This window comes from Cupressus sempervirens, chromosome 5 (assembly GCF_028749045.1).
Source record: "Cupressus sempervirens isolate cs-2001-9-10 chromosome 5, ASM2874904v1, whole genome shotgun sequence".
NCBI classification, from domain to species: domain Eukaryota; kingdom Viridiplantae; phylum Streptophyta; class Pinopsida; order Cupressales; family Cupressaceae; genus Cupressus; species Cupressus sempervirens.
Window position 1 is genome coordinate 498,031,896 of NC_143122.1, and position 16,596 is coordinate 498,048,491.

The 16,596-nt window shown below is 34.3% G+C and overlaps 1 protein-coding gene across 1 annotated transcript in view; it reads right to left on the minus strand.

The window, feature by feature from the left end:
* Positions 1 to 16,596, minus strand: part of LOC149556900 (uncharacterized) — a 166,874-nt gene that overhangs the window by 30,917 nt on the left and 119,361 nt on the right. The window contains exons 13-14 of the mRNA XM_089831531.1: positions 10,961 to 11,134; positions 10,690 to 10,872 (exon numbers count right to left, since the gene is read on the minus strand). Coding sequence (XP_089687657.1) covers positions 10,690 to 10,872; positions 10,961 to 11,134 — 357 coding nt within the window. The remainder of the gene's footprint in view (positions 1 to 10,689; positions 10,873 to 10,960; positions 11,135 to 16,596) is intronic.

Consider the following 16,596-nt stretch of genomic DNA (forward strand, 5'->3'; position numbering starts at 1 on the left):
TTTATTTGGACATATTATCATCTTTAGTAGAACTTGGGAAGAGCATTTGAAACATTTCTCATACAAGCATTACAATACATGCCCACACAAGTTGCAACCACCTCCAACAAGTGTGCTTTCAATGTCACCCAAATATGGTATTGGGTTACATCATTCATCAAGGAAACATCCATGCTGACCCTCTAGAAAAAGGAGTTGATGGATTCAAGACTACCAACTCTATGCAACAAATTTAATTGCACAACCTTTTCTAAATGCAAATTGCTACCATAGGCTGGTTTTCAAATTCTCGTTAATTTCCTTGCCGGTAATCAAAAAAAGTTTGCCAAAGTAGCTTTCCCATGGACACTACATAATAATATCCCATCAAGGAGTTTGAACAACACTTTAACACAATGCCTATTAAAGCATTGCCTAACATTGCACAACCCTTCAAGATTCAACAATACACCATTAACTATCATTCAAAAACTTTTAATGACATGGTTCAACACTCCACCTATGAAATCAAATTGCATGCCATCGCTATATTTTGGGTAAGAAGACTATCATTCATTCCAATCATAAGCAATTTTAGTTATTTCATACACGGAACAAAGTAGTTAATGAGTTCCACCTTCAGTAGATGGCACATGATAAAAATTGGGGCATCCATTTGAGCAGCCTCTAAAGTTTTATCTTATTGATTAATAGTATTTTACTTGTTTGCTTTTAACACATCACTAAGGTTGGTGAACACTATTGTGAAAAACCTATTGGGTACATATGAAACTGCATTAAAAATGGAAGCAAGGAAATCAAAGTATTCATAAACAAAGTTCACGATGACCTAATTCCTACTAAAGTTCTCAACCTTTTCAAAAGGATGGCAGATGAGGACTGTGAAGTTTTACCTCTTTGACAAACCAGAAAAGCCTATTGTAACACATATGGTAGTTTGTCCTTCAGTCGTCACAAATGGTGGAAGCAATGAAGATTACATTACAATGAAGTTATCGCATGTAATGTGTAGTAGTTTAGCATTTCATTCACACCTGGAAAGTAGGAGTCCCTCAAATAAAATTATGGAACCATGGGATTTGCTCCAAGTTCAAGTCGCCATGTATACAAACAATGACCTACCTGGCACGTCCTCAGCAATGAACAAACAACAGTAGTTTGTACATCATCATTGAAAATAGCCGCACTTGGAGAGTATGATGGAAAAGACCACAAACACTATGGTTTTTGAAGATTAATACATGTCGTGTGTATGATAGCCAATACCTTTACACAGCGATAAGATGCTTTACAGTATGCTACAAAGATGATAAAGAATGACGTCCATACTTCTTGTATAAACAATAAAAGTTTTAACAGATTTGTTTCCCGATAACAAGGAAAGGACAAAGGTTCAGAGAATGTTTGTATGCAAAGATACCTCCACAATAGCAGTGAATGTATGTCGTCAAAGTTCCAAATCCAAAAATTAAGTCAAGTATATGCATGACATGGTGCCAAGGGTAGACGCCTAGAATTCTACACAAATAGTCTTACCGATTACCATTTGATTGAGCACCTTGTCTTGTACGTGAATTCAACGATGGAGGATAAATATTGGTCCTGTGAATATATCCTACAAGCACATCTTCTTCATCACGCCTTCTTCAATGGCCACATGCGGATGATTATTTTCGAATTTCTCTCTAAGATATATAAATGTGACAGTCTACAGTGCTCAAAGATAAGTCAAAGGATCTACACGTAAACAATATAGACAACCTTTAGTATCGGAAGCATATGAAATGATGATCAATAGATAATTGAAAAATCGAAGACACGCAAAATATGGACAAGTTTGTATTTATCGAGCAAGACTATATCGTATATAACCCCATGAAATATGGATATTGAGCAAGACTATATCGTATTCTCAACATTGCATATAAATTATCATCTAAAAACCTTCAGTTATGGTTAATTAAGAGAAGCGGTTGTTTGAAGCAGAACCTACGATGGGAAATAGATGCTCTCAAACAAGCAAAATAGAGATGATGTCGTTGGGAGTTTCTACGTACTGACAAAGTAAAGAAAATACTTGAAGGAGTGGCATCGTGGATTTTATTTATCGGGTGGGGTATGTACGTTGCCTTTAATCTCCATGGAGAGAGGACATTTTAGTTATTCACATATTAGTTTTGATCACCGATAGAAGGATATTCAAAAGATGTAATTAATATAATAAGAAAAGATAGATCTTTAATGTCCACGAGACTAAGAATAGCGTATGGGACAGCCTTCCAACTAAACCAGCTTTAGTAATTCAGATCTTTTTTTGTGCAAGTTGATGATGAGCCCCCCTAACTTTTCAATGTACTCCTCGTTGAATAAATTGTGCCAACAGCTTCTTGATATAATGTCTACAAATTTGAACCTGATGTCCTTGTACACATCACATTCTAACATAAAGTGTTGTTCTGTTTCCACCTTCCAGCGTTGCAAAACGTGCAAATTCTCTCCTCCTAAGACTCTTTTGGCCTCTTCCACCAACCGGTCTCACATTGGAGTTGATGAGAGTTGGTTATGAGCTATTGCAGTGAGACTTTTAGCTCTCCAAGAAATGTTGGCCCCGATGTATGCCTTTTGGAGTTGATCACATGTGGGCTTGAACTCGCTGATATAATAAGCTTTTTTCCTTCCAAGTCCATTACCCCAAATCTTCTTATAGAATCTCTCCATAACAAAGAGCTTTGTTTCTTTATTATTAGTAGGGCACATATTAAAATGGATATTCCATTTGCACATCCACTTGATGTTTTGTTGCATCCATGTCTTTTTACGTTTGCACAATGTATCATTAAAGACCATTTTGGGTCATCTATCTTCACACGTTTAAAAGGATAATAAGTTATAAAATGAAAAGTCATGTCTATGAATAAGAGATGCTATATAGGCCAAAAGGAAAATAACAAGAAGACATTTGAAAAGCAATTATAAAATATAATACATTTATTTGTACAGAAGGAAAGTGAGTCTTAATATGACTTTGTAATATGATTTCAATTATTTTATTTTAATAATAAAGTAAAAAGTCATTTGTTTATTATTAAAGGCATGGAGAATTAAACTAGAGATGATTTGTCCTTTATAATCATTTTTCAAAATTATGTTTACAATTTAAATATCAGATAAGTGGACACAGTCATTTAGCATCGTGAATATGATCATCATAGATATAGTGAAATATCAAATCATTTATGTGTCTGTGTCCAGTTTGTTTCCCTACCAAAGAAGTTAAAATTCAATCTCGACTAATTTAAGATTGTATATATATTTGATCTATCACGTCTTGATTATTTAATTGTTGACAATATAAGCATGTAGAGTTTTATAAAGTTGTACATGAAAATCTTCACTGAAGTTGACTCTATTGCCCGAATGAGCAGAGGCACTAGACTTTTAGTTATTGAAGTCAAAAAATCTATAACTTCCTTCTTACAAGCATCAAATGCATTGTTAAAAACCTTATACAAAATATTCATTTCAATTATCACATAACTCCGTATTAATTGAGTTCAAAGACATTGCCAGCCTAAGAACTCCAAAGCTGAAATTTGCTATAGAAAAGCCTTGAACTGAGCAGTCAGGTAAAGGTCTACCCATTTGGGTGTAGCGAAGCTTGAAATGCAGGGGAATCAGGGTGATTCTCATTCGTTTGCCAGAACTGATTGTGGAATCCTATTGGAGAAGTGGCAGGCTCTTGGACTTCCAATCTACAGTTTTGGGAACCAACAGATTGGCGACCCTACTCGGGAGAGTTGCTCGCAACAAGTGTTGTGCAATTCCCCAGAGTTTCAGATTTCGCAAATCAGAATCAGAAAATAGTTGTATCAGTTTGATTGGAAGTGACAACCCAAAAGATCAACAAATCAATACATCCCTTGAAAGAGGTGGCTACTCTATGCAATAAAATTTCAGTTGGTAGCTCTATTGAGGGATATGTACTATGACCAGAAAGCATAATTATACCATGTATCTCTAGATCCAAAGTGTTACATGATCAAAATTATGTGTTCGATAGAGGAAAGAATCTAAATTAATTTATTGGGGGCCAGGGCCACCCAAATTTCACATGGCATCATGTTAAGCATGGATGCTCAATCTGCTTCTCTAGAGATAGCTGGAATCTCATCATGCCTAGAAGGAGTATATGTCCCCAACAAGAGCCACAGATGGAGCCCCAATTTGTAATAATTGGGGCCTCCATTCGAGCGGCCTCTAAAGTTTTATCTTGTTGATTAATAGTATTTTACTTGTTTACTTATAACACATCACTAAGGTTGGTGAACACTTTTTTGAAAGACCTGCTTGGGTACATATGAAGTTGCATTAGAACAGAAACAAGGAAATCAAAGTATTCATAAATGCAATTCGGAATGACCTTATTACTACTAAAGTTCTCGACATTTTCAAAAGGATGGCAGATGAGGACTGTGAAGTTTTACCTCTTTGACAAACCGGAAAAGCCTATTGTAACAAATGTCAATTTGTCCTCCAGTCGTCACAAATGGTGGAAGCAATGAAGATTACATTACAATAAAGTTATCTCATGTAATGTGTAGTAGTTTAGCACTTCATGCACACCTAGAAAGTAGGAGTCCCTGAAATAAATTTATTGAAACATGGGATTTGCTCCAAGTTCAAGTCGCCATGTATATAAACAGTGACCTACCTGGCATGTCCTCAACAGTGAACAAACAACAATAGTTTCCACATCATCATAGAAAATAGCCGCACTTGGAGAGTATGATGGAAAAGACCACAAACACTATGGCTTTTGGAGATTAATACATGTCGTGTGTATGATAGCCAATACCTTTACACAACAATAAGATGCTTTATGGTATAATACAAAGATGATAAATAATGAAGTCCATACTTCTTGTATAAACAATAAAAGTTTTAACAGATTTGTAGCTCGATAACAAGGAAAGGACAAAGGTTCAGGGAATGTTTGTATGCAGAGATACCTCCACATTGGCAACGAATGTTTGTCGTCAAAGTTCAAAATCCAAAATTTAAGTAGAGTATATGCATGACATGATGTCAAGGGTAAACGCTTGGAATTCTACACAAATAGTCTTGTCGATTACCATTTGATCAAGCACCTTGTCTTGCACATGAATTAAACGATGGAGGATAAATATTAGTCCCGTGAATATATCCTACAGGCACAACATCTTCTTCGTCATGCCTTCTTCAATGGCAACATGCAGAGGATTATTTTCAAATTTCCGTCTAAGATATATAAATGTGATAGTCTACAAAATCGGAGATAAGTCAAAGGATCTTCACGTAAACAATATAGACAACCTTCAGTATTGGAAGGATATGAAATGATGATCATGAATAGATAATTGAAAAATTGAAGACACGCAAAATATGGACAAGTCAGTATTTATCGCGCAAGACTATATCGTATACAACCCGATGAAATATGGATTCTCAACATTGCATGTAAATTATCATCTAAAATCCTTCAGTTATAGTTAATTAAGAGAAGCAGTTGTCTAGAGTGGAACCTACGATGGGAAATAGATGCTCGGAAACAAGCGGAATAGTGATAACGCCGTTAGAAGTTTCTACACAGTGACAAAGAAAATACTTGAAGGAGTGGCATCGGGGATTTTATTTATCGGGTGGGGTATGTATGTTGTCGTTAATCTCCATGGAGAGAGGATATTGTAATTATTCACATATTAGTTTTGATCAGCAATAGAAGGATAGTCAAAAGGTGTGATTAATATGTGAAAGGTTATAAGTTTTAAAATGAAAAGTCATGTCTATGAATAAGAGATGCTATATAGGTCCAAAGGAAAAATAACAAGAAGACATTTGCACAAGCAATTGTAAGGTGTAATATATTTATTTGTACAGAAGGAAAGTGAGTCTTAATATGAATTTGTAATATGAATTCAATTATTTTATTTTAATAATAAAATAAAAAGTCGTTTGATTATTATTAAAGGCATGGAGAATTAAACTGTAGATGATTCATCCTTTATAATCATTTTTCAAATTCTATATACAATTTAAATATCAAATAAGTGGACATGGTCATTTAGCATCTTGAATATGATCATCATAGATATAGTGAAATATCAAATTTTTTTCATGTCTGTGTCCAATTTGTCTCCCTATCAAAGGAGTTAAAATTCGATCTCAACTAATTTAAGATTGCATATATATTTGCTCTGTCACATCTTGATTATTTAATTGTTGACAGTATAAGTGCGTAGAATTTTATAAAGTTGTACGTGAAAATCCTCACTGAAGTTGAATCTATTGCCCAAATGAGTAGAGGCACTAGTCTTTTAATTATTGAAGTCAAAAAATCTATAACTTCCTTCTTACAAGCATCAAATCCATTGTTAAAAACCTTATACAAAACATTCATTTCAATTATCACATAACTCCATATTAATTGAGTTCAAAGACATTGCCATCCGGAGAACTCCAAAGTTTAAATTCGCTATAGAAAATCCTTGAACCAGGCAATCAGCGATTTGAGGCAAAGGTCTACGTGCCTGGGTGTAGCGGAGCTTGAAGTGCAGGGGAATCAAGGTGGTTCCCGTTCGTTGGCCAGAACTGATTGCGCAATCCTATTGGAGAAGAGGAGGGCTCTTGGATTTCCAATCTACGGTTTTGGGAACCAATAGCACATTCGCAACACTTTCCATCAAGTGATCAAGCGCAAGAAGCTAAAATGGCTATAAGTTGAGAGATAGCGACATCTATCACCAATTCGCACATTCATTGTAGTGCTATATCCATGCAAATACAACTTCTCTAAATGAATGACTCCCTACTCAGAAAACTTGGACTGCACATTCGGGCAGGGAAATAGGTTAGCAGGGTGCATTTGATGAACAAGCTCCTCTTAAACTCATGCATCTCTATGTTCCAATAGTCACACCCCACAAATACTCATATGGGAGGTACATTTTGGCAAGGCTTTTGGACCCCTTTACATTATCAAGACATTGGTAGTGCTCGACTTCTATTGGCCTGACATGTATGCAAACATTGAGTTCCACATCAATCCCTAAATTATCTATTGCACTGTTAAGCCCACGCATATTAAGTAAAGGATCTGGAAACCTCTAGAAGTACCACAAAAGCCCTATGAATATATCGGCAGACTTCAATAGGAAATTATCTATGACAAGTGGCCAAAATCTCTGTTGTCACAGACATTTTTAATGCTGTTCATCATAATTACTTGCAAATATAATTGCACAAGAGATCATGCTTCTCTTCTTCAAACTTGTTTGTGTTCATTTTGGACTGTCAACATCCATTTTATCTAAATCACAACCCTAAGTTTGTTAGCCAATGGAAAGCCTCATGAGAAAAATTGGGTACACAATTGAATCAATCCACAACCTTCCATCCATAGAACAATGCACAAACAGAGGTGGTCAATCACACTACCTTTGTATTAGCTGCCATCAACACTTCAAGCATTGGCAGTCTATAACAGATCTGCAATAGTTCACATAGCATGCAAGGGCCATTCATGTAGTCTCTAGCTTAGCACACATGACACTTGCATAGCATTTCACTTATAAATCATAGCCATAGAAAGCCACCCATTAGAAGCCCAACCATCTGCAATTGGAAGGCAAAATTATTGTGGAAAATGAATTATTCCAGTACTGCTGCCTGGTAAGATTCGTTTAACTATACCATAAATATAGACACAACTCCTCACATTGGAGATCATAGGAACAATTCAAGACATACAAAAGTCCAGTTAAATTGGTTTAATGACTTCACCCTTTACTGTTCACAGGAATACTCACTGTACACTAGTTTGTATAGTAAGTAAAATTGCACTTTTTTTTTTTGAGGTCTTTTGTACATTTAAACATGTACTCTTTATTGTGTTTCCATTTTCCTTTGTGTATTCTATAATTTTGCCTTCACTACATTACAATTGTCCTCTAGATCACCTAGAATTTGGATAAGAAATCTTTGCAAGCCCCCAAAGAAACATGAAACATGATTGATCCAATATTATTTATAAATCAGCTTCTTCAACATCCCCTAATGGTCTTTAAATAAGGCAGATACTGAAATATTCCAAACGGATATTGACCCAATTTCTTGTTTCTCCAGATAACATTCAGAACATAAACATGTGAAGTTGCATTATAAAACCAGTAATATAAACCCTAGGAAATATCCCCAATAGATATTTACGCAGTTGTTTCCTCAAAACTGATATTCAGACTTAAACCATAGGCAGATGTATTACGAAACAACAATAAAAACCAATAGATTCTCCAAAGACATTAACCCGTTCTTTCCAAAATAAAATTCAGGATTCAAGCATATGAAAATGCATTACAAACCAATAGTATAAAACCGGTAAACTCTCATAAAATTCCTTAAAAACATGTTATTGCATTATACAACAGCAATACAGTAACCAACATTCAGAATCCAATCTTAAACACAATTTTACAGTCAAATTGGAACACTAAGGGCCCGTTTGGTTGCTAGAATATGATTCGAAAATTGGCATTCGGAAACCTTGATTTGGGATCCTGGAACTTGAAATCTAGATTATTGTTTTGAGGATTTGATTTGGGACCGTTTGGTGCAGCAAGAATTCATTATGAGAATAGACATTTTCACCATTTGGTTGCACATTTCTGGAATTGGATATGAGGCATGGCCACACCAAAACTCACAATGGCAGACAAATTAAACCAAAAGAAAATGAAAAAATCAGAGGAAAACAATCTACAAACTGCCCTGCTAGTGAAGCAAATGGCCACTGCGACAGCTAGGGTTTGAACTCGCGACTAGAACCTCGGCGAAATGCACAAAGGCAAGGTCAGCACAAGAAAGAAGCCCTAAAAAATCGGCAAATCTGCATTCAACACAAAAGTACCACCATTCTATAGGAGTTTGGCCGGCCAAAGAAGAAATAATGGGCTGGGTAAGTAGCGCATATGCCTTTGGGCAGCTCCTCACAAGTAAAAACAGCGGCACCGTAATGAACAAAAAAAGAAGGGCCTCGTATTCAGAGCAAAATCTATTAAACACTAGCAAAATGGAGAGAAAAATGCAACCATACCTTTGCAAAGACGTTGAGAAACCAGAGAAAATGGAGAGTAGAACTTTTGGCAGAGAAAAAATGGATCTACAAACAACAACGTGAGAAACCAGAGAAAATGGAGCAAAACGTTTGCACAGATAAAATGGAGTGCAAACGAATATAATCTGGCAGACAAAAAGTTTGAGCACCAAAAAAAATTAGGTCTGCCGGACTTTTAAAAAGTTTCTTTTGTATTAATTTGCAATGCTCGTTTTTCCCAAAATTGGAATTAAAACAGGCATTTGAGCAATACCAACTATTTGGAAGGCAGACCAAATCCTCAAATTGGGGAATAAATGAGGATACGGAATTCTAATTTTCTCGTATTCCAATTCTCATTTCGTCAACCCAAACAGTGGGTTACGATTTTTTTAGAATTCGCAATTCTAATTCCTATTGATATCCACGAACCAAACAGGCCCTAAGAGAAGAAAATGTCAACACATACAAGACACCTGAAGTGACGTCTTCAAAGACAATGGGTTTGCGTCCACTATCTGCCAGTACAGGGACTACGTCCTCACACTGGCTGGAAGCTGAAGCTTTCCTAAATAACTCTCGCAAGAGAGAACTGAAATCTGAATCATAAATCAAGCATACCAAATGAATGAGTCTCTTCTCCTTCTATCCTCACAGCTATGACTCTTTGACTCCCTTCCTGGCTTTTCATCTTATCTCTTCTTGTCCATTTTAGTCCACTTTATAATATTAAACTGACCTTTTATAATTTGAGTCCACGCTCTCCAAGTCAATTTTAATATTATAAAAGATTGTTTTTAACTTTTCATTTTCTAATGTCCCAAAAAGGGGACATTACAGATACTATCCCTAAAATAGAAATTGCTTCCACTACCGGTGGAATTCTGTCTTTTGGAGTTTCAAGCAGTGGACTTTCATCTGATGTTTTCCGTGTCTTGATATGAGAGGCAAAACACATTGGACTTTTTCTTCCAAAGGGCCAAGATATTGTCCTCCAAACAAGAGTGGGTTTTATAAATAGATCAAAACTTTCTTTATCAAACCTCTTTGTGAACACAATTAGTCTTCAAAAAGGAATGTGTTTTGTGAATAGACCAAATCTTTATTAAACCCCTTTGTGAATACAATTAGATGCAAATACAGAAAATCGAACAAATCAAATATTCAAAACTATAAACCATTTGACCTTTTAGATATGCTCTGCAACATTTCCCTAAATGCTGTTAAACTTTTAATGGAAAAACAAAGAGGTAATCACAGTGTTGGAGTAATTGTTGATTACAAAAGCAAACAGAAGCTAAAACAAAACACATATTCTGCAATCAGGATTATAAAACAACAAAACTTTTTTTATTAAACCCCTCAGTGAACACAATTTGATGCAAATACAGAAAATTAATCAAATCAAAATATTAAAAACTGTAAACCATCTGACTTTTTAGATATGCTTTGCAACATTTCCCAAAATGTTGTTAAACATTAATTAAAAAAAAAGAGGTGATCAGAGTGTTGGACTAATTGTAGATTACAAAAGTAAACAGAAGTGAGAACACAACACATACTCTGTAATCAGATCTGACATCTGTATTTGGAGGTTTGATAAATCCCCTTGTGCATGATTTACGGCCATTGATATGAAGCCAAGCGTTTATTTGTTCCTGAGTTACTACTCTTGTGTTCTCTGTATCAGAATGCCTTTGAAGCTCAGCCCTGGCTTCCTCCCAGTTTTTACGCCCCTTATAACCCTATTCAAAAAAAGTCAAAACCATGTTTTTCTGACCCAAAAATGTACAACCATGCATCTCAATTGAGAAATGAAAATACAACCATCACCTTCGTGCGAGCACAGATTCCTTGGTCACTTTCTGAGTGAGTGTTTATTTGCAGATTATATCCGGATTTGACTTTGTCTGCATGACTTGAGGTATATTTAGCATGCAGCATGCACCTTCCATAAAAGCCTACTTTGTCGCCACGATCTCCCTCTCTCTCACTTTGCAGTAGACCCTGTATCAGAAACTTTGTCAATGCCTGCCATCAAATGACCTATTTTGAACTAAACACTCAGTTCTGGCATTTTATAGCAGAAAGTTGGACCTCTAACTTGGAACATGTGCTACTGAGGAAATATATTAAAAACAACAACACGGCTGGCCTCATGAATCTGCTATGCAAATAAAAAATAATACACATTTTTTCCAGATGATTGTGATTAGTTTTAAATATGATTCTTTTCTTATCTAGCAATGCAGTATCATTCAAAAGTAATCATGAGAAAACCAAAGCTTTCAATTAAACATCAATGAACTAAAGATGTAGGGAAGATCAACGTGTGAATGGAACTCAACCTCTGTAAAGACTGACAGACTACTTGAGAAAGTATATGGCCATGGAAGCTAAACATTATTCTTGAAATTCCTATTTCACCGAACTTTTATATCATAGCATTAACCATTAGAAAAGAAAAATCTCCATATTACCAAAGATCTTCATTATAAAGAGTGGTCATTAAAGATCAATTGGATTTCTTGTCTCCATGATGATCTACCTCCAAAGTGTGAGAATATATCAAATTTGGTAGGAATTAAAAAAAAAGTGGATTCAAAGCAACAAACTGAATGAAATTATCACGAAACCTTAAAGGCGGAATTTGAAGCAATAGCATGCAGCATGTCTAAGATGAAGAAAATATAGATTATTTTAAACCTGATTGAAAGGAAGTAAATACAGGTTTGACCATGGAAATATGAGACAAGTTTTATGCTGCACCCTTAACCCAATAAATGTATTCAAATATGTGATGACCAACTATGGCTCACATCATCCTCAATGTAATCACTCCTTATGTATATTATTGTAAGTTAGGTTCCACTCACAATGATTAGGAGCTTAATATTGCCCAGTGGTGTATGTAAATAGGAGCTTGTAAGTGGGTGTTCAGCACACATTGTATGTTATGCTCTTGTTGTACAATTTTGGGAGGTGGGACCCTTAGAGTGGCTCATTCAGTCAAGTATTTATAAATAGGAGGTTGAAAGTAATCATTCAGCAATACATTACAAATTATGGTCCCATTGAAGTGGCTCATCAATCAAGTATTTTTATCTTATTTTCTCTTTTATTATTCTCTTATGCTAAATAATTTCATTACCAGCAGAACTAAAGAATGTTTTTCAAACCTTGAAGGTCTGAAAAACGGCATCCTTTTTCCCAGTTTAGGAGGCCATGTTGACAAGTGTGTATCTCTCATAACTGGATGCTTTGCAATGAGAAGTGTTCTCTCCAACCTTGTAACTTTAGATTTTTTTCACTTTTAAATATTGTAGTCTGATTTGAAGTTGGCTTGGCCCTCCACTTTCCACTCAAGTGACCAAGTGTACACTTTTTGACTTCTTAAGCCCCTATCTTCATGTCAATGATAACTTTATGTTTATTTTGAGGTTGACCTGCTCCCCTTCCACTTTCCACTTAAGTAATCAAAAGCTCACTTTCTAACTCGCTAAACCACTTTTTACAATTAAAGGAGCACTTTCTTAGAAAATATGCCTAAGGTACGCACTTCTAGGCTTTGAAAATGGCATAATCACTGCATGCACTTTTGAGATTGTGACCACTTTTGATACTTATTCAATTTTTTGAAAAGCACTCTTTTGAGGATAGTTAGCGAAGCAATTTATTGAAAAGAATTCAAGTGGCCAAATATACACTGTTTGACTTCTTAAGCCACCCTTTTTACTTCAAAAATAACTATTTGTTATGTTGAAGTCAACCTGTTCTAGCCCTTACACTTTCCACCTAAGTGACAAAAAACTCACTTTCTAGCTCAGTAAACAACTTTTTTCACTTAAGGGGCACTTTCAGTTTAACTTTTAGTTACTGGTTCGTCGGTATGGCAAAATTTTGGAAAGGGTTTTGGGTTTGTTCGTACAAAAAAATGTAAATATTAAATATATATATATATATGAAGCCTAGAAGCATAGAGTATCATAAAATCATATGATTTAATCATTTAAACATAAAAAACGCCGTAGGCATAAACTTTAAACATGTAAGTTGTAATCATAGCATCATGAATCAAGATTATACCGTCATATATTTTGTTTTTTAAATTCAACATCAAAAATTCAAAACATGAAAATTAAATCATAATCCATAAATCATAAAAGCAAGTTCAATATAGCTAACAATCCAATCTTCCAACTCCACCTTGCACAAACTTACTTTTGCTCAATCACCTATCTACTCACAAAATCACATATTTGCACACCACAAATGATGTTAGAAGCCAAAATAACTTATTTAAATTCACTTTTTTAGGGCTGCGGAACTCAAAACAATATCAAACTTGTTATTAAAAATGCCTTGAAAATAGTTCATCACCAGAAATTCGGCTAGGTTCGCACCAAATTCGATCTACGCAATTGAAATTCGCTCGGGTTCGAATTCCTGGACTGTGGGTTCAAACCAGCCCCAAGAAAATCGAACCCTATTCAAACCTAGACCAAACTAGACTAGTATTTCAAACTAGTTTGAACCCAAGCACAATTCTAGGGGCAAAACAATGAACCTAGGTAACTAAGTTTAATTTGAAGTTGGGTTCCTCTGACCCTTGCTCTTTTCAATTAAGTGACCAAAAGTACATGTTTGATCAGCTAAGCTAACTTGTTAGCTTGAAGGGTAACTTTTACCTACTAAGCTCTTTTAAAATTGAAGGAGCACCTTTTTAGCAAATATGCTCAAGGCTTGCACTTCTAGACCTTAGAAAATAGTGTAATGCTCCCTTTTTATTCAACTGACCTATTATCATAATAATTGCCAATTAGGGATATTGAGTAATGGAATCATTAAACACATTATAATCAATTGAATTTATTTATTTTATTTCTTATGCAAAAATTCCATTACTTTCTCTAATACTAAGGTCATTCTCGAATGATAGATTTACTATGCCAAGATCGCATGAACAAACTACATGCAACGTCCCTCAAGGCCTAACCCTAGTATTGGGATAATCTACCATGTGCCCAAAATTACTTTGCCGTTACCTTCCACAAATTCCCTATATTAAGATACTTCAGTACAGAGTAAAAAATTGAATTTTTATAATTTTAATGTCTTTTTATAATTTAGAATTTCTTAAATAAACATATCAAATATATATAATATTAGCCCATATATTTATAAAATTAATTATATATATACTAGTCTTTATTTACCGTGTAAAATATCCATAATAAATTAGCACGCTATTATTAAAGTATTATCCTTTATTATGGCACAATTTATATTTTACCAATCTCATATGAAATATGTTATATATAATACCATATATATATATATAGAACATAAACATTTAAACGGGAATAAACATCCCAATACCTTTATGATATTAATGACTTCCATCTATTTTGGACTTTTCATCTTTTTTCATATCTTCCCAAGATATAAGGCTTTTAACATGTTCTTAAAAACATATTCTCTTTCTATATAAGATATCCCTTCCTTATTTACTTGCACGTTAATGGGATTACAAGAAGTTATAAGACTTCTTGCTTTTTCTTTCCAATCCTCTTATTATGTGTTTTTTTAAATGCTTTATGGATCCCGGTGTGCATATAAATATGTGCTTTGTTCCTTGTAAAAGGGTCATGACCCATTCGATAACGTTACAGATGTAATTCATATTTTATATTGTGTTGTTAGCAATTTTGTAACTGCTTTAGTTATTTATGCTATTTGATTTATCAAGGATGGTGTACTATAATTTATGTATGATAATAAGTAATTGTTTACTTTATGAGATTATTGGTATTGTCTCTAAAAATATTTTAGTAATTATTTTATTATTTTAACTATGATGTCAATATAATTGATTATGATTTAATTAGTTATTTATATTATTGTTCTCAAATTAATAGTTCTTTTGTCAAATGATTATATTCTATGTTCTAATAATATGTTTATATGTATACAAATATATGACATTCATAATAGTAATTAAACAATTATATTATTAGTAATAATCAAATATGTTTTAATCAATTATTTAAGTACTTATTATAATTATAGCTATCCTAATTCCTTATTTAGATATTGTCTCTTATGATTTCTATTATATGAATGGATTAATCAGATGTTTATTCTAACTATTATGATTTAATATAAAAATCTTATTAATAGAGGGGTATTACAAATGCAAGAAGCACTTAAAGCATGAACTTTTGGGGTTGGAACCACTTTTAATACATAGTTAATTTTTTGAAAAGCATTTTTTGAGGATGGTTAGCTAAGTAATTTTTGGAAAAGAATTATTTATAGGAGGGTTGGACAAGCAAAAACATTTTGACAATCACTCTTTTGTGAGGATGGTTAGCCAAGCAAAAGAAAGCTTGAGTCCTTTGTCACTTAATTTTTGTGGCTTGAACTAGAGCAGCATGTGCTTTTGGGGTTAGAGATACTTTTCAAAAGTTAGTCCATTTGCATGCCTCACAAAGCACATCCCAAAAGTTGTTTTTCTATTTCATGATACTTGGACAAAGTTTTTGCTCCAAATCTTGACTTCTCAACTTCACACTTCTCCATTGACTAAACTAAACTATCAATATCTCAAGGCACAAGATAGATATGAAGGAACAATAATAAACATTTGATAACTTCCTATGTCAGAGTAAAAAGATCTCTTGTTAAAATTTATGTAAAATGGACTCCAAGATATAAAAAGTCATATGAATATAACAATATTATCAAAATTTGAATTATTTGCAAGGTGATGAAGTGAGCTTCAAACCTTATGATACCCACTAGCACAAGCTCCTCCTCATTAGTGTGTTTTCTCATCCAGCTGAGCATCTAAGGGTGTATATCAATATTTTGTGGATCTTTCTAGCATCTTCCACCACAGATATAAGCTAAAGAGATTTATCTCTGTTGTCCAAGATGACATAAAGGCAATCATAGTGCAAGAGGCATAAAAAAGTGATGGGTACCTATGGATATGCTCAAGGAGTTTCTCTAAAGACACATACATTATTGCATTATCTATCACCATTTGAACCACTTTTTATACCAACCTTTACTACAGCCTCTTCAAACATTAGGCTCAAATTTTCTGCATTCTTAACTGTCTTTGAAGTATCAATGGACTTCAAGAACACCATCTAACCACCTAAATCAACTTGAAAGCCAATGAATGCATGGTTATTTCCATCTGTTTACCCATCCAATAATATGTTACACCCATCCTTGTGCAAAGATTTCTTCTACTCTTCCACAATTAACTTTGTATTTATCGTTGCCTTCTGGATTAACAACCCACATAAGTCATATAGACGAGGAAACGTGTCTCATTTCCCTACAAGATTGAAGGTGGTGTCCGGTTTTCCCAACATGGGCTTCTTGTCATATTGGACAATGAGTTTTAATCGAAAAAACTCACACAAGCTATGTTTTCTTACTCATGTCAATCTGTC